General features: G+C 47.6%; 1 protein-coding gene and 1 non-coding gene across 2 annotated transcripts; both read left to right on the top strand.

Annotated features, from left to right (window-relative positions):
* Positions 1–25,939, top strand: LOC144274049 (uncharacterized). Its single transcript, XM_077832746.1, is given in 6 exon segments — positions 1–127; positions 5,905–6,018; positions 6,384–7,829; positions 15,577–15,610; positions 18,455–18,464; positions 20,925–25,939. Coding segments are annotated over 6 exon segments (2,700 nt in total). The 3' UTR covers positions 21,894–25,939.
* TRNAK-CUU (transfer RNA lysine (anticodon CUU)) lies at positions 25,838–25,910 on the top strand. The gene has a single exon. It is a non-coding gene; the product is annotated as a tRNA-Lys (tRNA).
* Positions 25,940–25,967: the final 28 nt, after the last annotated feature.

The raw sequence follows: 25,967 nt of genomic DNA on the forward strand, positions 1-25,967 counted from the left end.
ATGTTGGTGGCCTTCGAGGAGGTGGCTGTGCATTTCACCCAGGGGCAGGCGGCTCTGCTGGACCCTGCTCAGAGAGCCCTCTACAGGGACGTCATGCAGGAGAATTATGAGACGGTGACCTCACTGGGTAAGGGATTCCTGTGCCCTCGGTTATTGGAAGCCGTGGGGTCTGCGTGTCTGAATCTGGTCAGGTTCTTCCTTCCTCAGCTGGATTAGGGGGGACTAGGTCCTAGAGTCCACAGCTGCAGCATGAGAGAGACTCATCTCCATATCCCCGCCGGTGGGATTGGGGAATCAGAAACGTAAGAACATAACAGTTCTCATACTGGGTCAGACTCTGTCTCTGACAATGGCTGGTACCAGAGGTTTATAGGGAGTGTTCAGAACAGGGCAATTATGGAGTGACCCGCACCTGTCTTCCACTCCTGGCTTCTGTTAGCTACATGTTTGCCATCACTCCAAGCATGGGGTTACATCCCTGACCATCTTGGCTAATAACTCTAGCTGGACCTATTCTCCGTGAAGTTTTCCAGTTCTTTTTTGAACCCAGTTATACTTCTGGCCATCACAACATCCATCGACAATGAGTTCCACAGGTTAACTGTGCATTGTGTGGAAAAAAAAGCTTCCTCTTGTGTGTATTAATCCAACTGCCTGTTATTTTAATCGGGTGGCCCCTTGTTTTGTATTGTATGAAAGGATAAATAACACTTCTCTATTCTGTTTTTGCACACTGCTCATGATTATATAGACTTCTGTCAGATCCCCCCTTAGTCATCTTTTTTTTAAACTAAAGAGCCCTAATCTGTTTAGTCTCCCCTCATATGGAAGACATTCCATACCCTTGATTATCTTTGTTGCCCTTCTCTGAACCTTTTCCAGTTCCACTATACCTTTTTTCAGGTGGGGCGACCAGAACTGGGCACAACATTCCAGGTGTGGGTGCAGTATGGATTTATATAGGAGCATTATGATATTTTCTATCCCTTTTCTAATAGTTTCTAACATACTGTTAACTGTTGCTGCATATTGAGCAGAAGTTTTCAGAGAACTATCCACAGTGACCCCAAGATTTCTTTCTTGATTGGTAACAGCTAATTTAGAACATACCACTGGAAAAAATAATCCTAACTATACATATTCAATGTGCACTACTTGGCACTTATGAACCTTGAATTTCATCAGCCATTTTGGTGCCCAATCTCCTGGTTCAGTGAGATCCTTCTGTAACTCCTCACAGTCTGCTTTAGACTCATCTGTCTTGAACAATTTTGTATCGTCTGCAAATTTTGCCACTTCAATGTTCATCCCTTTCCCCAGATCATTAATGAATATGTTGAATAACAGAGGTCCCAGTACAGATTCTTTGGGGGCTCCACTATTCACCTCGCTCCATTGTGAAAACTGACCATTTATTTGCAAAAAGAAAAGGAGTACTTGTGGCACCCTAGAGACTAACCAATTTATTTGAGCATAAGCTTTTGTGAGCTACAGCTCACTTAGAATCATAGAATATCAGGGTTGGAAGGGACCTCAGGACGTCATCTAGTCCAACCCCCTGCTCAAAGCAGGATCAATCCCCAATTAAATCATCCCAGCCAGGGCTTTGTCAAGCCTGACCTTAAAAACTTCTAAGGAAGGAGATTCTACCACCTCCCTAGGTAACGCATTCCAGTGTTTCACCACCCTCCTAGTGAAAAAGTTTTTCCTAATATCCAACCTAAACCGCCCCCACTGCAACTTGAGACCATTACTCCTTGTCCTGTCCTCTTCTACCACTGGGAATAGTCTAGAACCATCCTCTCTGGAACCACCTCTCAGGTAGTTGAAAGCAGCTATCAAATCCTCCCTCATTCTTCTCTTCTGCAGACTAAACAATCCCAGTTTCCTCAGCCTCTCCTCATAAGTCATGTGTTCCAGACCCATAATCATTTTTGTTGCCCTTCGCTGGACTCTTTCCAATTTATCCACATCCTTCTTGTAGTGTGGGGCCCAAAACTGGACACAGTACTCCAGATGAGGTCTCACCAATGTCGAATAGAGGGGGACGATCATGTCCCTCGAGCTGCTCGCTATGCCCCTACTTATACATCCCAAAATGCCATTGGCCTTCTTGGCAACAAGGGCACACTGCTGACTCATATCCAGCTTCTCGTCCACTGTCACCCCTAGGTCCTTTTCCGCAGAACTGCTGCCTAGCCATTCGGTCCCTAGTCTGTAGCTATGCATTGGGTTCTTCCATCCTAAGTGCAGGACCCTGCACTTATCCTTATTGAACCTCATCAAATTTCTTTTGGCCCAATCCTCTAATTTGTCTAGGTCCCTCTGTATCCTATCCCTGCCCTCCAGCGTATCTACCACTCCTCCCAGTTTAGTATCATCCGCAAATTTGCTGAGAGTGCAATCCACACCATCCTCCAGATCATTTATGAAGATATTGAACAAAACCGGCCCCAGGATCGACCCCTGGGGCACTCCACTTGACACCGGCTGCCAACTAGACATGGAGCCATTGATCACTACCCGTTGAGCCCGTCAATCTAGCCAACTTTCTACCCACCTTATAGTGCATTCATCCAGCCCATACTTCTTTGTAGTTTCCTCAGGAAGTCAGTGGTGTCTCGAAGGTAGCTGGGACTGCTGGTAGCGTAGGGCCTGAGGAGGGAGTCTACATAGCCAGACAATCCTGCTGTCAGGGTGCCAATGCCTGAGATGATGGGGTGCCCAGGATTTCCAGGTTTATGGATCTTGGGTAGTAGATAGAATATCCCAGGTCGGGGTTCCAGGGGTGTGTCTGTGCGGATTTGATCTTGTGCTTTTTCAGGAAGTTTCTTGAGCAAATGCTGTAGTTGCTTTTGGTAACTCTCAGTGGGATCATAGGGTAATGGCTTGTAGAAAGTGGTGTTGGAGAGCTGCCGAGCAGCCTCTTGTTCATATTCCGACCTATTCATGATGACAACAGCACCTCCTTTGTCAGCCTTTTTGATTATGATGTCAGAGTTGTTTCTGAGGCTGTGGATGGCATTGTGTTCTGCATGGCTGAGGTTATGGGGCAAATGATGCTGCTTTTCCACAATTTCAGCCCGTGCACTTCGGGCTGAGACAAATTTATCTGAGCATAAGCTTTCGTGGGCTACAGCCCACTTCATTGGATGCATGCAGTGGAACAAAATTGCTGTTAATTTTTGCGGCTTTAGCAAGTTGTTTCTCAAATTCTTACTTGGCCTGCCTTATTTTACTTTTAGAATTAACTTGCCAGAGTTTGCGCTCCTTCCTATTATCCTTACCAGGAGTCCCAAAGTTTAAAGGATGCTTTTTTGCCTCCAATGGCCTCTGTTACTCTGCTGTTTAGTCATGGCAGCATTCTTTTGGTCCTCCCACTGTCTTTTTTGATTTGGGGTAGACACTTAGTCTGAGCCTCTATTATGGTAATTTTAAGTAGTCTCCATGTTGTTTGCAGGCATTTTACCCTGGTGACTGCTCTTTTTAATTTCTGTCTAACTAGCATCCTCATTCTTGTGTAATTTCCCTTGTTAAAGTTGAATGTCACTATGGGGGGTCTGCATGCTTGTTGACTCTCAAAGAATTCTAATAGATTGGTAAGGCATGATTTCCCTTCACAAAAGTTGTATTGATTCTTCCCCAATATATTGTGTTCATCTGTGGGTCTGATAATTCTGTTCTTTATTATAGTTTCGATCAGTTTGCCCAGAACTGAAGTTAGACTTTTTGGTGTTTTCCGCCCTACAAGGATATCAAATTTAATACATTACAGGTCATTTTTACTGAATGGTTCAGCTATAGTTACCTCTTCGACCAGTCCTGTCCTCCACTTAGGATTAAATCAAGAATTGCCTTTCCACTGCTGGTTTCAAGGATTAGCTTCTCCAAGAAACAGTAATTTATGGTGTCTAGAAATTTTATCTCTGAATCATGCCCTGCGGTGACATTTACCCCATCGATATGAGGATAGATGACATCACCCGTTATTTTTGCATTTTCTACTGCTGTAGCCACTCTGACCTTCCTTAGCATATCACAGTCACTGTCACTATCCTGGTCATGTGGTCAGTAGCATATTCCTACTGCTATACTCTTAATATTCAAGCATGGAATTTCTATCCATAATTTACAGTTTGATTCATTTTAGATTTTCACCCAATTTGACTCTGTTTTTTTTTATTTATCATATAATAGCACCACTGCCCCACCAGCGTGACTTACTCTATCATGGCTATATATTCTGTACCTTGGTATTACTGTGTCCCATTGATTATCCTCATTCCACCGAGTTTCTGCAACGCCTGTTATATCAATTACCTCATTTAATCCATGCACTCAAGTTCAGCCATCTTAGTATTTGTCGACTTCTAGCATTTGTATATAAGCACTTGTACATTTTCTCAATATGCTTACCTTCATGTGTTACGTTTCAATGGGACACTTTTTTGTGTAACTGTTCCTCTCTAGCTCCTACCTGTACTTTACCAACTCCTTCCCTAGCCTCGAAACAAGGATATAGAGCTACCTCTTTAATAAATTCATCCCTAAGGGATGTCTTCACCTGATCCAAGGCTCTCCCCCTGCCCTTAGTTTAAAAACCACTCTACAAACTTTTTAATTTTACATGCCAGCAGTCTGGTTTCATTTTGGTTTAGTGGGAGCCCATCCCTCCTATAGAGTTGCTTCCTTCCCCCAAAAGTTCTCCAGTTCCTAATAAACCTAAATATCTCCTTCCTACGCCATCATCTCGTCCATGCATTGAGACCCTACAGTTCTGCCTGTCTTCCAGGCCTTGTGCGTGTAACTGGAAGCATTTCAGAGAATGCTTCCATGGAGGTCCTGGACTTCAATCTCTTACCTAGCAGACTAACTTTGGCCTCCAGGAACGCTGTCCTACCTTTCTATGTGTCATTAATACCTGCATGTACCATGACCATCAGCTCCTCCCCAGCATTACTTGTAAGGCTATCTAGATATCTTGTGAGAGCTACTACCTTTGCATCCAGTGGGCAATGCACTATGTGGTTCTCCTGGTTGTCACAAACACAACTATCTATATTTCTAATATTCAAATCCCCCATTACTATTACCTGTCTCTTCCTAATAATTGGGGTCACCCATCAAGCGGTATCCTCAGTGGCAGAGGATATCATGACATCATCAGGAAGGTAGGTCCCAACTATGGTCCCCTCTGTTCCAGTGTGATGCTTTCGAGCCCCAAGACTTTCATCTTCCTCAACAGCACAGGGACTGTTGGACAGGAGGTGGGATCACTCTACTATGTCACTAAAAGTCTCCTCTTTGTACCTCTCTGTCTCCCTTTGCTCCTCCAGTTAAGGCGTTCTGGCCTCCACACCCTGTACTTTGTCTCTAAGGGCAGTGAGTTGCTTGAATCGCACACACACATATGCCATATGCGCCAGCTGCCCGTGAGGCAGGTGAATAACATGTTGCATTCTAATGACTGTGCTAATTCATCCCATCTCTCCAGCTTTCAAGGGGGCGGAAGCTGTGTATTGTCCTGCCTGTATTATTGCTCACTCAACACAGAATCCTTGTTCTCCTCCCTTCCTGGGACTAGCTCCATCCATGGGGAGGGCTCTGGGCTCTGCAGATTTGGAAATAGGCAGCGGTTTAACTCCAGAGCTGTGTGTGCATCAGCAAGTCCCCCCAGAGCGTACAGATCCTGGGAACTCCTAGTGGGAGTCAATTCCCCCCACCTCCCCACATGTCTGCCTCTCCCAAGGTGGCTCAATGACTATGTCCCTGTCTGTTCAGATTCCACATCCCCCCCTCCAGCACAGCACAGGGCCAGGTTACAATCAGGGAATGCCCTTTGAGACAGATACTCTACCAATGCTCCATGCATCCTGATCTGGTCTGATTTCACCCCCTGAGCAGGATTCCCCATTCCCAAACCTGACCTGATCGCCCGGCTGGAACGAGGGGAAGAGCCGTGGGTCCCGGATCTCCAGGACGACAAGGAAAGGGAGAGCCCGAGAGGCACCCGCACAGGTGAGGAGTCAGGGAAACTGAGACAGAAACATCTGGCAAGTGAAGGAAAAAGCTGGGACTCCCAAAATGTGCTGTGAGCGAGAGCCCCCAGTTCTTCCCCATCTCACGCAGGTCAGGGCCGCAGTCAGCAGGTGTTGTAGCATCAAGGCAAATATCAGTCACGGCTTCCCAGCCATCCTGTTAGCTCTTGGGAATTTCCTCCCTGACTTTATTTACCTGGGAGTGTTTGGTTGGGATGTGGAGGCAGAATCCAATGTCTCCAGCTCCCCAACAGTCACGGTGTGGTGTTTTCCCTCTTTGCTATTCCCCTTTTCGGTCCTTTCTCCCCAGCACAGGCAGTGACTCCTGGGTTCTCTCTCTCCCAGCAGGTGATAGGACAGTGAGTGAGAACAAGGAGGAGACTCAGCAGCAGGAAGATCCTGAGCAAGTGGAACCTCAGGAGACGTTTTTGAGAAGAGCTGAAGGGAATTTTTCCCAGGGCTTGGAACAGGGAAAAGCCTGGGGAAATTGGTGCAGGTCAGAGAGGCAGCTGAGAAACTGCTTCATTTCTTGGGCTGATGAATCCATTCAGTATGGGGGAGGATGCAAAGATCCCAAGGAAACCACAGCCCCACAGACATATCACCAGGAAGAAAAACCCTATAAACAACTAGAGAGTAGGAAAAGGTTCAATGTGAGTAGAAAGCTTGTTAAATGTCGGAGAAACCACTCAGGCGAGAAACCCTATAAATGCTTGGACTGTGGGAAAACCTTCAGTAAGAGCTCAGACCTTATTAAGCATGGCAGAATGCACACAGGGGAGCGACCTTATAAATGCCTGGACTGTGGGAAAACCTTCACTCAGAGCTCACACCTTATTACACACCAGAGGCTGCATACAGGAGAGAGACCATATAAATGCCTTGAGTGCGGGAAAGGATTCAACGTGAGATCAAACCTTATTAAACATCAGCAAAACCACAAGGGAGGGAAACCCCATATTTGTTTGGATTGCGGGAAATGTTTCAATCACAGCTCCTACCTTATTACGCATCAGAGACTGCACACGGGAGAGAGACCCTATAAGTGTCTTGAGTGTGGGAAAAGTTTCAATCAGAGCTCTAGTCTTATCACACATCTGAGAACCCACACGGGAGATAAACCCTATCAGTGCCTCGACTGTGGGAAAAGCTTCAATGTGAGATCACAACTTATTATTCATCAGAGAATTCACACGGGAGAGAGACCTCATAAATGCTTGGACTGTGGCAAAAGCTTCAGTCACAGCTCACACCTTACTAAACATCGGCGAATTCACACAGGAGAGAGACCCTATAAATGTCTTGAGTGTGGGAAAACTTTCAATCAGAGCTCACACCTTATTATGCATCAGAGAACCCACACGGGAGAGAGACATTATAAGTGCCTCGAATGTGGGAAAAGTTTTGTTCGGCGATCAGCCCTTATTATGCATCAGAGAATCCATACGGGAGAGAAACCCCATACATGTTTGGTCTGTGGGAAAAGTTTTAGTCAGAGATCAGCCCTTATTAGACACCAGAGAATCCATACGGGAGAGAAACCTCACACGTGCCTCAACTGTGGGAAAAGATTCATTCAGAGATCACACCTTATCACACATCAGACAATCCACATGGGAGAGAAAACCCATAAATGTTTGGACTGTGGGAAAAGCTTCAATAACAGCTCCTACCTCACCAAACATCGGAGAATCCACAAGGGTGAGATACCCTAGAAACACTTCAATGGTGGGAAAAAATTCAGTGGGAGGTCTTACATTTTTATACATCGGAGAATTCCCACAAGAGAGAGCGATTTTTGACTTTTAAAAATACTTTTAATAAAATCGGTACATAAAACGCAGTGAAAACAAGAAAAAGAAATGACAGATTCGAGCCTGTAGAAGAGTTGAAAATCACTGAGCAGACAGTGGATGCGGTTCCAGAGTTCCTAGCCAATTGCTCGTTAGGAGCACAATTAAAATTGCCCCCCCTCCCCAACATTAAAATCTCACTTCTCCAACAATATGCTAAAAGAGCACCCAAGCTCTGAGAAAACCCACACACCTGGTCTTTCCCTACAGTACCAGCACAGACTGTCCGGGATCTTGTTGCAGCAGGGTCCACTCACTGGGCACAGCTAACCCGGCAGAGTGTGACTGATTGATTGCACTTCCTGACGGGTAAAGGGGTGGAGCTAGCTACTACATCACCCAGCAGCAGCCGGAGCTCGTTGGAAGCTCAATACGTTCCACTCCTGCAGCTGCATTTGGTCCTGCTTCTTGCTTTCTGCTTCTCACCAGTCTGCTCTTGGGCCCAGCTGCCTGCTTCAGTTCCTTTCCTTCTCCATCTTTGCAACCCCTGGCTCAGCTTCCTGACCATACTTCCGGCGTACCCACTCTGGCTTTCAGCTTTTTATCCCTGGTTTCACCCTTGGCTCTGAGAGATGTATGGAACGGATATGTGTTTGAATGATTAATAGCTACTTGTTCCTTCTGGCCCTCAGAAAAATAGAAAAGTCCGCCTCTGTTTATCGCAAAATAGGATCCACCTAAGAAGTAAAGACCGCAAGAAAATGGTTCATATTATATGACACATCTTGTCTAAGAACCCATAGATCAGCCAAGGTTGGGATTTCCTCTCCCCAAGAATAGAAACTAAAATGTCTAAATGAGAGTACTGTTAATCAGCTAGGCAAGAATATCTCATAATTTGCTCATGTATAAACCTCTTTCTCCCTCCCAGCCTAGCTAAAAAGAACTCCAAGTTACCAAGCAAGGGTCACACCCTGCTTGCCTATGCAAAATGTTTTCACCCCAAAGAATAAACTATACGTTGTTTTCCTTGTAAATCAAATATGCTGTGAATCATCTCTTTCCCCCCAAAATTAAAATCCGCACCTTTGTCAGCGTTGTGATTCTGAATCAGATCTACATCCTTCCGTATGTGGAAAATGTCTCTTGTTCTGTTGTACGTCCTAAATAAGGTGAAATGCTTATGTACAATCAAAGAATGTATGGAGTATGTCCTCTAAATTTAGAAGAGTATAAAGGTTTTGTTGGTTTTCATTGTAAATGTTGCTCTCTAAGAATTGTCTGGCACAAGGAAGAAGAAATATAAAAAGATATAAACCATGGTATAACTTTGGGATATTAAGAGAAATTGCTTAGAAGGGGCTGTCCCAATCCATAGGAGGGGTTAATGATGAAATACAATCCTTGAAATGAATCAAATGTATAAAGCCTCTGATTAAAAAAAAGTATTGAAGTAAATTGTGATATACTGACGCCACCAACTGGATACCAATGGAGGCAGCAAAAAAACCCCTAAGCACTCATTTGACCTGAGTCCAGTAGGAATGTGTGTGTGGCCCTTTCCTATGAGCCCTGAAACTAGGCTATATAAACTGAAGTCACCATGTGCTAAAGAGAGTTGGCTGAACCCAACAAGAAAGTGAAAAATTCCTAAGTATGACTCACTCCTGGACAAGACGTGCGGAAAGAACTCTTCCCCCAGCCCAGGGTTATATGGATAAGAAGTGGTGAGATTGAATTTCAAGGATTGCATTTCCCCTTCTGTTCTTTCATATAAATTACTGAGAGTTATCTTGCTGAGCCTGTGCTCTGTAGTGAGACGTCAAGTAATCATATTTTAACTTCTTTGTTAAGCCCAAGCAAATTGGCCTAAACAATTGAAAAGAATTGTGTTTAGCACTTGTTTTTAATACTCTAAACTTGTCTCTTTCAGACTAGTCCAGTCAAACTGTACTAACCACACTCTTCAAAGTGCCTTGCAGACAAGTGCACCCTGGGAAGTGTGATAAATGTGTTAGGAATTTAGAATTGACGGTCACAAGTCAATGTAATCAGAAATCTTGGTACTTTGCTACTTGATATAACTGCTGAGCCTCAATGCTAGCAAGACTGTTGTGTGTGTTGTATACACCTAGCACTTTGGTTGTTTCTGCACTTTGGTGGTGAACTGCTGATTGTATATTGATGTGACTCTGGGTGAATTAATAAATGGTTGTTTGGTTGAGGATAAGCATGTGTCCTGATGTGAGAAACACAGTTCAACTTAAAAATGGACCTGAAAAGAACCCATCATTAAAACTAGTAAGCTAATGTTCCCTGGACTGAATACAAGGGATTCTGTTGGATTCTATTATATATAGGCCGAGTTTGTTAGGTTTCAGCTTTGAAATCTATCCGGCACCCTGGCAAATTCATATATTGACTCCTTTTTATGCTTACAGCTCTGCTCTTGACTATGACCCCACGTGCCCTGTGGTCCTGATTCTTGTCTCCAGCTTGATTCCACTCTCCCCTCCAGGTGCCTGGTCATCCTCATGGTTCTGACCTTTAGACACAACCACCCACAACCTGATTGTGATCCTGCCAGTGTGAGCCACCCAAGAGAGAAAACCGGAGACCTGATTGGCTGAGAAATTGGCCTCCAGTAAGGCCTCCTCTTCTTCTCAGAAGGTAATGGATACCTTTCAGAGGCTGCCACCCCAGACTGAGGCCTCACTACCCAGAGCCCAGGTCACTCAGGAACTAAAGATTCTGCTGCTGGCCAAGTTAGACAGCGACCACAGGGAATTTCACGGCTTCCTGAATCAGGGCAGGCTCCTGTTCATGCTACGACCCTGTTCATTTCCCAGTGACTAGGCCCAAGTGGGGTTCATAATCAGCCTATTAGTGAGGGAAGCCCTAGTCTGGGTGTTTCCACCCACTAGAACTTCCAGCTCCTTGCCGGGGCATCTTGAGGAATTCAGCTGAGACGTGGTGGCTGTCTTCAATGACCCAAATTGCACCCATTCTGCTGAGAACACACTTCAGGACTTATGCCAGGGGAATAGCCCAGTTACCAGGTTCGCTGCAGAATTCCAACCCTTAGCAGCTGGCACTAGATGGAACGAAGCAGCAGAACATTCCTATTTCCCATGCCAGATAGAGCCCCCAATCAACCCAGAGGCTGTGGCCAAGCTGTGCATCACCGTCGATCACCTGGCTGAATGCCGACTAGGAAATCCAGTTTTCAACCCGCACTGGCTGACCAGCTTCAACCCTGTTGTACTGCCACAGTAAGGAACCAGTAGACCTATGCCTACACTGCAGGGAACTTGGGCACTTCATCCCGAGGTATCCCAATATGATTAATGTTCTGCCCTGATCAAGAAAGCCCCCTTCTGTCAACCAGTACCCTAGCCATGATCAGTCAGCAAGCCACCGCTGTCCAACTTCCTTTTACTTACAACATCCTGCCATGTCTGAGCCGAGGATTCCAGGAAACTCAGGGGCCTCTGACGTATTTTTGGACATAAATTTTGCTTGAACGAACAACATTCCCACACCCAGAGAGTGTCCAAGCATCAGTCCTGGGGGGCCAGCCTCAGGGACTGCCCGAGAAGCAGTGGTCCCGGGAGCGGCCGGAGCAGTGGCCCAGGGGCAGCCCCAGAAGCCATCGGGAGAATTGTCGCTGGGGGGCCTTAGAGCAGTGGGCCACTCAGGCCCATCAGCCCCCACCACGGGAGCATGCCCCCCCCCAGAGTAGTGGGGCCCCAGAAGCAGAGATTTATAGTATTTATAGTAAAAGTCACGGACAGGTCACAGGCTTCCGTGAATTCCTGTTTATTGCCCGTGACCTATCCGTGACTTTTACTAAAACTACCCGTGATTAAATATCACTCAAAGGAGATGCTCTCATCATTGGGCCAGGAGATCATCCAACGTCGGGCTCCCTCAATCTCTCCTGCTAAACCTGGGACACGCTGGGTGTCATTACAGAGTCCTTGGGAAAGGGGACGGGGCTCACCCCGGCAGGTGCCCCAACCCCTGGGCTGCTGAGTCAGTCTCTTCGTCTGGCCCAGTGAACATCTTCAGATGCTCCGGGCACAGAGGGGGCTTTGCTGAGGGTCTCTCCCCAGCATAGACCCGGCTTGGGGAGCAGCAGCTGTGCAGTTCGGGCTCCCAGGTCCCGATGGAGAGGCAGCAGCTTATGACTTAGGCTGGAAAACAAAGAGCGATGGAGAGGGGCCTCCTCTCTCTGAGCAGGGCCCAGACCCCTCTGGCCACAACAGTTACTGAATCAACTCCCCCCCCAGCCCCTCTCTGCCAGACTCCTAACCCTGGAGGGATCCAGTGGAGCCAGGGCTGACCACAAAGTGGGTGCCAGTCAGTGAGTGGCGCTGAAATCCCCGTTCCCCCAGGAAAAATTTTGACCCTGGAGCCTATCCTAAATGGGCAGAGCACCAGGACGACCTGAACCACGCCGGCCGGAGCTTTGCCGCTGACATCCAGGCTCTGGATGGGGACCAGCACTCAGTGCCCACATGGGGGAGCCAGCTGGGCAAGGGGTAGTTGGGATTCCTGGGGGTGGGGGGCAGACATGAGGGGGGTTTGCCTAGAGCCCAGGGAGGGGTGAATCCGGGCCTACAAATCACTGAATGAACCTGTTGCCGTGGCACTGGCAGCTCCCTGACCTGAGAGCCGGGGGAGCAGAGCTGGTAGCTCCAGCCCAGGGCTGGTAGCCGCGGATGGGGGTGTGGAGACAAGAGACCGTCTCTGGCAAAGGGCTCCGTGTACCAGTTTTGTACTCGAGGGACTCACACGCTGAGTCGGACGGTGTCACCGAGAAACGTGTCCCGGGCAGCCTCTCTAGGACCAGGACCCGAACCCATCACCCCTGTGTCCATGCAGACATGGGGGGCTCTCTGGAACAACCCCCAGCCTCCATGGAAAGTCCCTTCTCCCCGGGATCTCCCGGCTTCTTTCTGTCCCCATTGATACTGGGGCGTCGAGGCAGGAGGCCTACCTAGCGCTGGGAGAAGCTGCCGTGCCCAGGGCAGGTGGGGCCCCAGGGGGCAGGGGCCTGCAGATCGGTGGGTTGATCGCTAGGACCCAGGAGCGGCTGGGGGGCGGCTCTGGGGGGCGGATCGCGGGGCTCGGGCCCGGCCGCAGGAAGTGACTCGCAGCCGCTGCGGGGACTCCGGCTCCCAGGCTCCCGGCGAGATCCCCGCGCCCCGGCGGCTGGTGCTGGGAGCCCGGAGCCCGGGCTGCAGCCGGGAGAGGGGAACCTCCAGCCGGGCCCTGCCCGCTGCTCCCCGGGAGCCTCCCCCAGGGCAGAGCCCCCAGCCCGGCCAGGGCCGTCCTTACCCTTAGGCAAAGCAGGCAGCTCCGTAGGGCACCAGGAGATTTGGGGCGCTAAACTTCCGGGTGCCCTGCACAGCTGCGTGCCGCTCCAGCCCCTGCTCCGGCTCTTCCCCAGGGGCCGCGCCCCAGCCGCGCCCCCACTTCCAGAGCTCTGCCCCGGGGCCGCGCCTGCACTCGCCGGCGGTGGGAAGTGCAGCGAGCCGGCCCCAGCCGCGCCCCCGCTGAGTGGTTCCCCCCGCCCCCAAGCCAGCCCCGCCCCCGCCCCCGAGGCGTTGCCCCCCACACCCCGCACGAGGGGCTGCGTAGGGCCCCAGAACAGCTGGGGACGGCCCTGCCAGGGCCCCTTTCCCGGCCCCTGCCCCGGGGGGCCCCGCTCGGAGGGAAGGTAAGAGAGACCCGCCCCTCCCCCGTCACCCCCGGGCTGCAGGGGGCGGGTTTGGCCCCGGGCTGCTCCCCGCGGAGCCGGCTGCGATTCCCTGCCCCGGGCCCGGGAAAGCTGCCGCCAGCCCCCGGTGTGCGCGGGGCGGGGGTGCAGATAAGCTGATATTGAGGGAGAGCAGGGATGTGTGAGGGGCAGGATGGGATGGGGGTGGGGGTGCGCTGAAGGGGATGGGGCGATGCAGGAGAATCTGGGGAGACTTATGGGGCGGATGGGAACAGGGCTGCAACAGAAGGAAACTGAGTGGGGGGTCACTGCGAGGGAAACGGGGGATGTGGGGAGGGGAGGCTGGGGGGAGACTGAGAGCAAGAGCAGACTGGCTGGGGAAGGGAGGGGTCGGGGAGAAGGAGAGGGAGAGATACAAGGGCAGCTCACCCACCCCATGGGCAGGAGAGGGGGAGGGGCTGCCCCACCCAGCAGCTAGAGGGGAAATCTTTTACTGCAAATAGTCCATGATGTTTTGGGGGTCGGTGGAGGCTTCTTCCCAAAGGTTCAGAAGCACCAAGGCAAATATCCAGCCCACCCCACCCCACAGACACACACCCTGCTCCCGATGTGTTATTGTCAGATACACCCATACTGGTGTGGGGTCTGTCTCCTGAGTGTTCGAGGCTCCCCAGGGCCCTGGTCTGATTTCCCTGCAGGATTCAGATCTCGCCCACACCGGTGTCAGACCGGAGTCACTGCTGGCTCTGGCAGGGGATGAGTGTGGATGGACCAATGGGATCAGCCTCTGCCTGCCTGTCACTGCCCCTACCCTGTGTTGTGATAAAGCCACTGAGGGTTTTCCCAGCGTGGCAGAGCCCAGAGCGTCTGTCCGCAGGGAGAGATCCTGGGGGGAATTGGGGTGTGACGTGAACTCAAGCCCTTTCTGTAACCTCCCCTCTCGCCCTGACAGGCTGAGGAATCATGTCCACATTTTGCTCCAGATCGTCCAGGGGACAGGGAAGAGAAATGGCTGTGATGGAGCCAGCTCAGGTAGGGGATTTTCAGGGAGCTGCAGGGGGGGGTTGCTGTAGAGGGGGAGGGGCAGGAAACACGCAGGGTGAGGCGGGGGGGGCCAGCGTGTGACAAACCTGCTGGGAAATGATTTTCTGAACAGGCCCATGGTCGGGGGGAACATTCCTTCATTTCTGAACCAGGAAACACCCCCCTGGGCAGGGCTGGGGAAACTGACCAGACTCCCAGTTCTGGACCCTAACCCTACTGGCCAAAGGGTGCTGTGAAATACAAAGGGAAGCTGTCAGGATTCCTGTCCCTGGCTCAGAGCTCTGCTTCCCGCATCTCCCTATGGCTGGCAAGCGAGTGGGAAATGAGAAGAGCCTGCCCTGTTCCATCTGCTGGGGAGACAAGGAGCTCTTGCCTTCTCCCACCACCTGAAGCCTCCTGGCTGCTCTGAGCAGGGTTGGGGTGGGATTCTGCTACTCTGGCTTTCCCAGAGCTTCCATCTTATTGACCTTTCTCCCCCATGAATTGTGGCTGGAGCAGCAGGTGCTGAGTTGGGGACTCTTGTTTCAGATGCCGGTGACCTTCGAGGAGGTGGCTGTGTATTTCACTGCGGGGCAGGGGGCTCTGCTGGACCCTGCTCAGAGAGCTCTCTACAGGGACGTCATGCAGGAGAACTACAAGACGGTGACCTCACTGGGTAAGGGATTCCTGTCCCCTAAGTTATTAGAAGCTGTGGGATCTGCATGTCTGACTCTAGGTTCTTCCCTGGTCAGTTGGATTCGGGGGGGAGGGTCGTGTAGTCCCCAGCTCCAGTGTGAGATAGACTTTCATCTCCATACTCCCTCCAGTGGGATGGGGGTATCAGAAATGTGAGAACATAACAGTTGCCTCAGTGTTCCCTATATTTTTTTCCCACTCCTGAGTGGAATGAATTTTGTTATGTGCACCAATATGGAGGGGATGTGTGACACATCACCTTCATGTTGGTGCACATACAAAATTCATGTGGTGGGGATAGGGCCAAGGGATTTGGAGTGTGGAAGGGGGCTCAGGCCTGGGACAGAAGGTTGAGGTGCAAAGCTGTGAGGGCTCTGGCTGCGGGGGTGGGCTCTGGGGTGGAGCTGGGGATGAGGGGTTTAGGGCTGGGACAGAGGATTGGGATGCGAGGGGGTGAGGGCTCTGGCTGGGGGTGCAGGCTCTGGGGTGAGACCAGGAATTCTGGAGTCACCCACACCTGTCTTCCATTCCCAATTTCCGTTAGCCAGATGTTCGCCATCACTCCAAGCATGGGGTTGCGTTCCTGACCATCTTGGCTAATAGCCCTAGCTGGACCTATTCTCCGTGAGGTTTTCCAGTTCTTTTTTGAACCCAGTTATACTTTTTTGGCCATCAGAACATACATCGACAATGAGTTCCACAGGCTAACTCTGCGTTGTGTGAAAAAATACTTCCTCTTGTGTGTATTAATCTGGTACCAAGGCTGAAGTGCAGACTACAATCAGTAGCTCTGCAATTTCATATTTTAGTTCCTTGAGAACTCTTGGGCGAATACCTCCTGAGCCTGGTTCCTTATTACTGTTTAATTTATCAGTTTGGTCTAAAACATCTTCTATTGAAACATCAATGTGGGACAAATATGGGCTTCAAAGAAAAGAATAGCTCTGATGTGAGTGTCTCCCTACACCGTCTGCAGTGAAGACCAATGCAAAAAATTCATTTACCTTCCCTACAGTGGCTTTGTTTTCCTAGAGTCTTTGTCATCTAGTGGCCCCACTTCCTGTTTGGTAGGCTTCCTCCTTCATGTGTCCTTAAAAACAAAATTACTGTTAATTTTTGTATCTTCAGCAAGTTGTTTCTTGAATTCTTTCTTGGCCTGCCATATTGTACTTTTAGAATTAACTTGCCCAAGTTTCCTATTATCCCCACCAGGATTCCCAAATTTGGAAGGATGTTTTTTTGCCTCTAATGGCCTCTGTTTCTCTGCTATTTAGCCATGGTGGCAGTTTTTTGGTCCTCCTACTGTGTTTTTAAGTAATCTCCATGTTGCAGGCATTTTACCCTGGGGACTGCTCTTTTTAATTTTTGCCTGTCTAGCATCCTCATTCTCTTGTTGTTTCCCTTGTTAAAGTTAAATGTTACTGTGGTGGGTCCACATGCTTGTTGACTCTCTGAAAGAATTCTAATAGATTGGTGAGGCATGATTTCCTTTTACAAAAGCTGTGTTGACTCTTCCCCAACATATTGTGTTCATCTATGTGTCTGATCATTCTTTCTTTTACCATAGTTTCAACCAATTTGCCCGTACTGATGTTAGACTTTTTGGTGTATTCCCTCCTACAAGGATATTAAATTTAATTATATTACAGGTCACTTTTACTGAGCAGTTCAGCTACAATTACCACTTGGACCAGATCCTGTCCTCCACTTAGGACTAAATCAAGAATTGCCTCTCCTCTGGTGCACTCGAGGTCTAGCTGCTCCAAGAAGCAATAATTTATGGCAGTGGTTCTCAAATGTTTTTTTCATGGACCATGTGAATGTTGCTGAGGATCTCGGCAGACACTTAATGATCTTTCCAAATGTTGATTGTAAAGCTATTGTAAAGCGCTTTGGATAAAAGCACTATATAAAAAAACCCTTACTAATTAACTGTTCCTCATACATGCATATTATCTGCACAGATAGCTCAGCTTTAAGATGCTAAACAAATCTGTGAGTCAACTAGAAATAGTCATGCTCTCATCGCAAATATTAATGCAATATTTTCTGATACTGGAAAGGAGAGTAAAAGGCATTTGCAATTTCTCTGAAATGTCCACTCTAAATTTGATTAATACTTCACACACATAGAACATTAAAAATAAGTAACAACATGACACAAAGAGCAAAACAAAATCACAAACCAGTAACAACACTGAAAATATGAAGTGAAGTAAAATATCAAGTGCTTGATGAGGGGGAGTTTAAATGATTGTTTAGGACCCACGCTGTGCAAATGCAACAGAGCCCTGTAGAAACAGGCAAAGTTCTCCTGGTTTCACATTGTGGGTGTCACCAACTCAAAAACTCACAGTGGACTCGTTGAGTTTTTATAGGTCCTGGAGCACATTAACACATGGCTTGGAGTTTGCAGACAGATTCCTGCTTCAAAGAGCTTGCAAATAAGGTCTTTATCCTACAAAACACCTAGCAGCACCCCCACCAAACCTAGTGCTGCTTGCTACTTAAGAGTCAATGGGAATACTCTTAGGCTTAGAGCAGTGGTTCCCAAACTTTAACAACCCACAAACCTCTTTTACTAAAATGTCAAGTCTCGAAAACCCCCTCCTAAAAATGAATATTTCCAGAGATTTTCTCCCTTACCTGAGCATAAATTAGAAAAGCAATGATCTTGGAAATATAAAATTTGGTTTTATTACATGCTTATTACACACTATTATTATTATTTATCATTACTGTATTTTTATTACATTATGAAAATGGAAACATTCTTCCACGATCTCACTTTTGTAGGTCGTATCACTTTGATTAAGCCTGTTATAAGACAAGGCTCCTATGTTTCATCAAGGAGTATCAGATGTGAGACAGCAGGAAGGGATTTAAGAAGCCAACTCAAGGAGTTCCTCCTACACAAGCATTCAGGTCTGGAGCAGTCCAGGCAAACCATGCACATTACAACAAAGCTTAAACTTGTTCTTCATAAGAATTTTAAAACAATACTAGCAGCCTATTTAATTTTAAAAACAGTTAAAAAAAATCTACCTCCTTTTCCATTTCTTATAAGGAGTCTTGAAGTTTACATCTCAGTGTGATGGATGTGCTTGCTTTGATCTTCTTAGCTCTTGGAAGCCCCCGAAGCTCCAGGCTGCTGGCCCCATGGTGCCCGGGGTCCCTAGGGACAGCTCTGTCCGCCATTAAGGAATTTTTCCCAGAGAATGCCCTGTAACATTGTGCAACCCCCCAGGGGTTCGCAAATCCCAGTTTGGGAAACACTGGCTCAGAGGGAACTGTCCGTGGACCACCTGAATGGAGCTCACAGTTTGAGAACCTCTGATTTATGGTGTCTAGAAATGTTGTCTCTGAATCACCCTGAGGTGACATTTATCCTGTCAATAGGAGGATGGATGAACTCACCCATTATTTTTACATTTTCTTCTGCCTCTCTGACCTCCCTTAGCATATCACAGTCACGTCACCATCCTGGTCAGGTGGTCAGTAGCATATTCCTACTGCTATACTCCTATTTTTCAAGCTTGGAATTTCTATCCATCATTTACAGTTGGATTCATTTTAGATCATAGAATCATAGAATATCAGGGTTGGAAGGGACCCCTGAAGGTCATCTAGTCCAACCCCCTGCTCGAAGCAGGACCAATTCCCAGTTAAATGATCCCAGCCAGGGCTTTGTCAAGCCTGACCTTAAAAACCTCTAAGGAAGGAGATTCTACCACCTCCCTAGGTAACGCATTCCAGTGTTTCACCACCCTCTTAGTGAAAAAGTTTTTCCTAATATCCAATCTAAACCTCCCCCACTGCAACTTGAGACCATTACTCCTCGTTCTGTCATCTGCTACCATTGAGAACAGTCTAGAGCCATCCTCTTTGGAACCCCCTATTTGACTCTGGGTTTTTTATTTATCATATAATAGCACCACTGCCCCACCAGTGTGATCTACTCTATTGTTCCTATATATTTTGTACCCTTGTATTACTGTGTCCCATTGATTATCCTCATTCCGCCGTGTTTCCCAACGCCTGTTATATCAATAACCTCCTTTAACCCAGGCACTCTAGTTCAGCCATCCTAGTATTTGTAGACTTCTAGCATTTGTTTGTAAGCATTCATATGTATTTGTGTGTAAGCATTTGTACATTTTCTCAATATGCTTGCCGTCATGTGTTATGTTTCAATAGGACATTTTTTTGCATAACTGTTCCTCTCTAGCTCCTATCTGTACTTTGTCAACTCCTTCCCTACCCTCAGTACTAGGGTATAGAGTCACTTTTTTAATAAATTCATTCTTAAGAGATGCTTCTGCCTGAACCGTTTCCTCCTCCGCACTTGGCCACTTTTCCCCAGCCCTTAGTTTGAAAAACCCTCTACAACCATTTTAATTTCACATGCCAGCAGTGTGGTTTGATTTTGGTTTAGTGGGAGCCCATCCGTCTTATAGAGTCTCTTCCTTCCCCGGTTTTTAATAAAGCTAAATCCCTCCTTCCTATGCCATCATCTCATCCATGCATTGACACCCTGCATTTCTGCCTGTCTTCCTGGCCTTGCGCGTGGAACCAGAAGCATTTCAGAGAATGAATTTTAATCTCTTACCTATCAGACTAACTTTGTCCCCCAGGAACCTTATCCTAACTTTCCTTTGTGTCATTGATACCTACGTACCATGACCATTGGCTCCTCCCCAGCACTGCTTGTAAGTCTATCTAGATGTGTTGTCCCCCAGGGGGCACAGATCCTGGGAACTCCTAGTGAGACCATGTCGGTTCCCACTATCTCCCTACATGTCTGCCGCTCCCAAGGGGGCTCAGTGACCCTGTCCCTCATCTGTTTACATTCCACATCATCACCCCTTCCAGCACAAATCGGGGTCAGGTTAAACTCAGGGAATGCCCTTTATGACAGATACTCCACCAAGACTCCATGCGCCCTGAACTTGCCTGATTTCACCCCTTCTGCAGGATTCCCCATTCCCAAACCTGAGTTGATCGCCCGGCTGGAAGGAGGGGAGGAGCCTTGGGTCCCGGATCTCCAGGCTGCCAAGGAAAGGGAGAGCCCAAGAGGCACCTGCACAGGTGAGGGGGCAGGGAAACCGTGACAGAAACATCTGGCGAGTGAAGGAAAAACTGGGACTCCCAAAATGTGCGGTGAGTGAGAGCCCTCAGTTCTGGTGTCATATCATCCCGGCAAATGTCAGTCACAGCTTCCCATTCATCCTGTTAGCTCTCGGGAATTTCCTCCCTGACTTTATTTACCTGGGAGTGTTTGGTTGGGATGTGGAGGCAGAATCCAATGTCTCCAGCTCCCCAGCAGTCACTGTGTTGTGTTTTCCCTCTTTGCTATTCCCCTTGCGGTCCTTTCTCCCCGGCACAGGCAGTGACTCCTGGGTTCTCTCTCTCCCAGCAGGTGATAGGACAGTGAGTGACAACAAGGAGGAGAATCAGCAGCAGGAAGGTCCTGAGCAAGTGGAACCGCAGGAGACGTTTTTGAGAAGAGCTGAAGAGAATTTTTCCCAGGGCTTGGAACAGGGAAAAGCCTGGGAAGTTCGACACAGATCAGCTATGCAGCTGGGAAATTATCCGAGGAGGAAACTGGATGAATCCATTCAATATGGGGCAGCATGCAAAGATCCCAAGGAAACCACAGCCCCACAGACATATCACAAGGAAGAGAAGCCCTATATGCTTCTTGAGAGTAGGGAAAGATTCAATGTGAGTAGAAACCTTGTTACACTTCAGAGAAACCACTCAGGTGAGAAACCGTATAAATGCTTGAACTGTGGGAAAACCTTCAGTAAGAGCTCAGGCCTTATTAAACATGGCAGAATGCACATGAGAGAGCGACCTTATAAATGCCTGGACTGTGGGAAAGCCTTCATTCAGAGCTCAGACCTTATTACACACCAGAGGGTGCACACAGGAGAGAGACCTTATAAATGTCTCGAGTGTGGGAAAAGATTCAACGTGAGATCAAACCTTAGTAAACATCAGCAAAATCATGTGGGAGGGAAACCCCATATTTGTTTGGATTGTGGGAAATGTTTCAATCACAGCTCCTACCTTATTACGCATCAGAGACTGCACACGGGAGAGAGACCCTATAAATGCCTTGCGTGTGGGAAAAGTTTCAGTCACAGTGCACACCTTATTAAACATCGCCGAATTCACACAGGAGAGAGACCGTATAAATGTCTTGAATGCAGGAAAAGTTTCAATCAGAGCTCACACCTTATTATACATCAGAGAACGCACACGGGACAAAAACCCCATACATGTTTGGACTGTGGGAAAAGTTTTAGTCAGAGATCGGCCCTTCTTAGACATCAGAGAATCCATACAGGAGAGAAACCCTATATGTGTTTGGACTGTGGGAAAAGTTTTAGTCAGAGATCAGCCCTTCTTAGACATCAGAAAATCCATACGGGAGAGAAACCCCATACATGTTTGGACTGTGGGAAAAGATTCATTCAGAAATCACACCTTATTATGCATCAGACAATTCACATGGGAGAGAAAACCCATAAATGTTTGGACTGTGGGAAAAGCTTCAGTAACAACTCATACCTCACTAAACATCGGAGAATCCACAAGAGTGAGATACCCTAGAAATATGCCAGTGGTGAGAAAAGATTCAGTGGGAACTCACGCATCAGAGAATTCCCACAAGAAGGAGAGATTTTTGACTTTTAAAAAGAACTTTAATAAAATCGGTACACGAAACACAGTGAAAACAAGAAAAGAAAAAAATGATGGATTTGAACCCTTAAAAGAGTTGATAGTCACTGAGCAGACAGTGGATGCGGTTCCAGGATTCCTAGCTAATCGCTTGTTAGGAGTACAATTAAAATTCCCCCCTGCTATCATGAAAATCTCACTTCTCCAACGATGTGCTAAAAGAGCATCCAAACTCTGAAAAATCCTAAACACCTGGTCTTTCCCTACAGTAGCTGTGACTGTCTGTGATCCCAGTGCAGCAGGGTCCACCTCCCAGCAGCTCACTGGGCATCTGGTAGGGTGTGCCTGGTTGATGTACTTCCTGATTGGTGAAGGGGTGGAGCTAGCTACTACATGACCCAGCACCAGCCGGAGCTTGCTGGAGGCTCAATGTGTCCCATGTCTGTAGCTGCATTTGGTCCTGCTTCTTGCTTTCTGCTTCTACTTCTCCCCACTCCGCTCCTGTGTTCAGTTGCCTGCTTCAGTTAGAATCATAGAAAAATAGGGTTGGAAGAGACCTCGGGAGGTCATCATTGGTCAAAGGAGGACCAATTCCAACTAAATCATCCCAGCCAGGGCTTTGTCAAGCCAGACTTTAAAAACCTCTAAGGATGGAGATTTCACCACCTCCCTAGATAACGCAGTCCAGTGCTTCACCACCCTCCTAGTGAAATAGTGTTTTCTAATATCCAACTTGAGACCATTGCTCCTTGTTCTGTCATCTGCCATCACTGAGAACAGCCAAGCTCCATCCTTTTTGGAACCTTCCTTTAGGTACTTAAAGGTGTTACGTTGCACTCCATATTCTTTATGGAAAAATGAATATGACATAACTGGAATATGCTTTATGCAAAATGTGTGATGTGACATACCATTGGAAAGGTTATAATCTGCTGCATGTGTTCATCCTGTTTGTAGGCATGTATAATTTCTATATCTGAAGTTAGAAATATGAAGTAGAAATCTAAGGTCCTGTTGTAGTTATGCTAAGTGAGGGCCATTAATGGTACTTCAGGAACTTGATGACTTTTAAGCAAGAAACAATGGGCTGTGAATGGATTTGTTTCCCTGTAAGTCTGTGGGACCTGTGAGGAGGAGGGGTGATGTGAAGACATGTGTCTGTGTCATCTGATGCTGGAATTCCATCTTGGATTTGATATTTTTCCACAAGGCTGGGGGAAATGTTTAAACAAGAACACAAAGAATTCCTGCCTTCGGCCAAATCTATATAAGGGTGTGAAGCAAGACATAGAGAGGGTCATGAGGAGACCCCTGCTTACCACCCAAGATGTCTGCTGGAACTAACGGAGACTGAACAGGGGGAAGGATTGGGCCCAGACTAGAAATGAGTCTAGTCTGAGAAAGCAGCTTACTGGAACATCTTTGAGGGTGAGATATTACATGTAACCAGTTTCTTAGTGTATTAAGCTTAGCCTGGTTTGTTTGTTTCATTTTTCTTAGTAACGTGCTTTGTTCTGTCTGTTATCTTTTTTGACCACTTAAATCCTACCTTTTATACTTAATAAAATCACTTTTGTTTATTAATAAACCCAGTGTAAGTAATTGTTACCTGGGGAGCAAACAGTCTATGCATATCTCTCTTTACCTTGAGAAAGAGGGTGAATAATGGAAACTTATACTGTATAAAACTTTATACAGTTTAAGATGGATTTTTCTGGGGTTCAGGTCCCATTGGGGCTGTACACTGGGGTGCTGAGGTAAGTCCCTTTAACTGAGTCACCCCAGAGAGGAGCTGATTTCAGTGTCTGTTTTCTGTAGAGGGGTGTGGCCCTATCTCTGTGTCTGTGCTGGAGGAGGCCTGGAGAGTCTGGCTCAGCAAGGCACTGGCATGGGGTGCCCATGCTGGCAGAAGGGTTAGGCTCAGTGGTATCTTAGTGCATCAAGTGACAGTCCCAAGGGGGTCCCGATGAGAGAACCCATTACAAAAGGCAGCTATCAAATCCCCCCTCACTCTTCTCTTCTGCAGACCAAATAAACCCGGTTCCCTCAGGTTCTCCCCGTAAGTCATGTGCCCCAGTCGCCTAATCATTTCTGTTGCCCTCTGCTGGCTTTCTCCAATTTGTGCACATCCTTTTTTTGTGTGTGTGTGTGGGGGCAAACCTGGACCCAGTACTCCAGATGTGGCCTCACCAGTGCCGAATAGAGGGGAATAATCAATTCCCTCGATCTGCTGGCAGTGCTCCTACTAATGCAGCCCACTATGCTGTTAGCCTTCTTGGCAACAAGGGCACACTGCTGACTCATATCCAGCTTCTCATCCACTTTAATCCCCAGGTCCTTTTCTGCAGAACTGCTGCTTAGCCAGTTGTTCCCTAGCCTTTAGCAGTGCGTGGGATTCTTCCGGCCTAAGTGCAGGACTCTGCACTTGTCCTTGTTGAACCTCCAAATTGTCTAGTTCCTGTCCTTCTCCATTGCAATCCCTGCCTCTGCTTCCTGATCATGCTTCCAGCTCACCCATTGACTCTGGCTTTCAGCTTTCACCCTTGGCTCTGTGATGGATGTAGGGAACAGATATGCCTCTGAATGATTAATAGCTACTTGTTCCTTCTGGCCCTCAGAAAAATAGAAAAGTCCGCCTCTGTTTATCGCAAAATAGGATCCACCTAAGAAGTAAAGACCGCAAGAAAATGGTTCATATTATGTGAGACACCTTGTCTAAGAATCCATAGATCCACCACAGTCGGGAGTTCCTCTCCCCAGAAATAGAAACTGAAATGTCTAAATGAGACTATTGTTAATCTCCTAGACAAGAATATCTCATAATTTGCTTCTGTATAAACCTCTTTCTCCCTCCCAACCTAGCTAAAAGGAACTCCAATTTACCAAGCAAGTGTCACACCCTGGTTGTTTATGCAAAGTGTTTTCACCTGAAAGTATAAACTATACATCATTTTCCTAAATCAAATAGACTGTGAATCATCTCTTTCCCCCCAAATTAAAATCCGCACCTTTGTTAGTGTGTGATTGTGAATCAGATCTATATCCTTCTGTATGTGGAAAATGTCTCTTTTTCTGTTGTACGTCCTAAATAAGGTGAAATGCTTATGTACAATCAAAGAATGTATGGAGTATGTCCTCTAAATTTAGAAGGTTATAAAGGTTTTGTTGGTTTTCACTGTAAATGTTGCACTCTAGGAATCGTCCGGCACAAAGAAGAAGAAATGTAAAAAAAATATAAACCATGGTATAACTTTGGGACATTGAGAGAAATTGCTTAAAAGGGGGTGTCCCAATCGATAGGAGGGGCTAATGATGAAATACAATTATTGAAATGAATCAGCTGTATAAAGCTGCTGATAAAAAAGGATTGAGGAAATTTGTGATACACCAATGCCATCTCCTGGATACCCATAGAAGCATTAAAGAAAAAACCTAAGCACTCATTTGACCTGAGTGCAGGTGGAATAAGTTTTGTGTGGCCCATTTCCCAGTGGTGCTGGAACAATTTTTAGCGTGGGTGTGCTGAGCTGTACCCTCCTTACCCCTGTCTGTACCCCTCACCGCCCCAGGCTGGGGCCACAGCTGGGGTAGCTGTAGAGCCCCCCGGGCAGCAGTGGGACCCCGGGCAGCTGTGGAACCCCAGAGTTTGGTGGTAGATCCCCCAGGGCCGGTGGCCTGGACCCCAGGAGTTGGTGGAGCCCATGAGGTCAGGGGGTGGCCCCTACTTCCCATGCTTATGCCTTTTCCTAGGGGAGTGCAGAGCCGGTGCTCAGGGTGGGGGCAGCAGGCAGAGCCATAAGTATGGAAAGGAGTCAACATATGAATTTGCCAGGATGATAGTTAGATTTCAAAGCTGAAATCTAACAATCCAAGCAGCCCGGCTAGCTCAGTCGGTAGAGCATGAGACTCTTAATCTCAGGGTCGTGGGTTCGAGCCCCACGTTGGGCGAAGCAAGTAAGTTTTTCAAAAAAAGGTAGTGGAAGGTATTTTAACCATTTCTTCTTT

This window comes from Eretmochelys imbricata, chromosome 14 (assembly GCF_965152235.1).
Source record: "Eretmochelys imbricata isolate rEreImb1 chromosome 14, rEreImb1.hap1, whole genome shotgun sequence".
In the NCBI taxonomy this organism is placed as follows: Eukaryota; Metazoa; Chordata; order Testudines; family Cheloniidae; genus Eretmochelys; species Eretmochelys imbricata.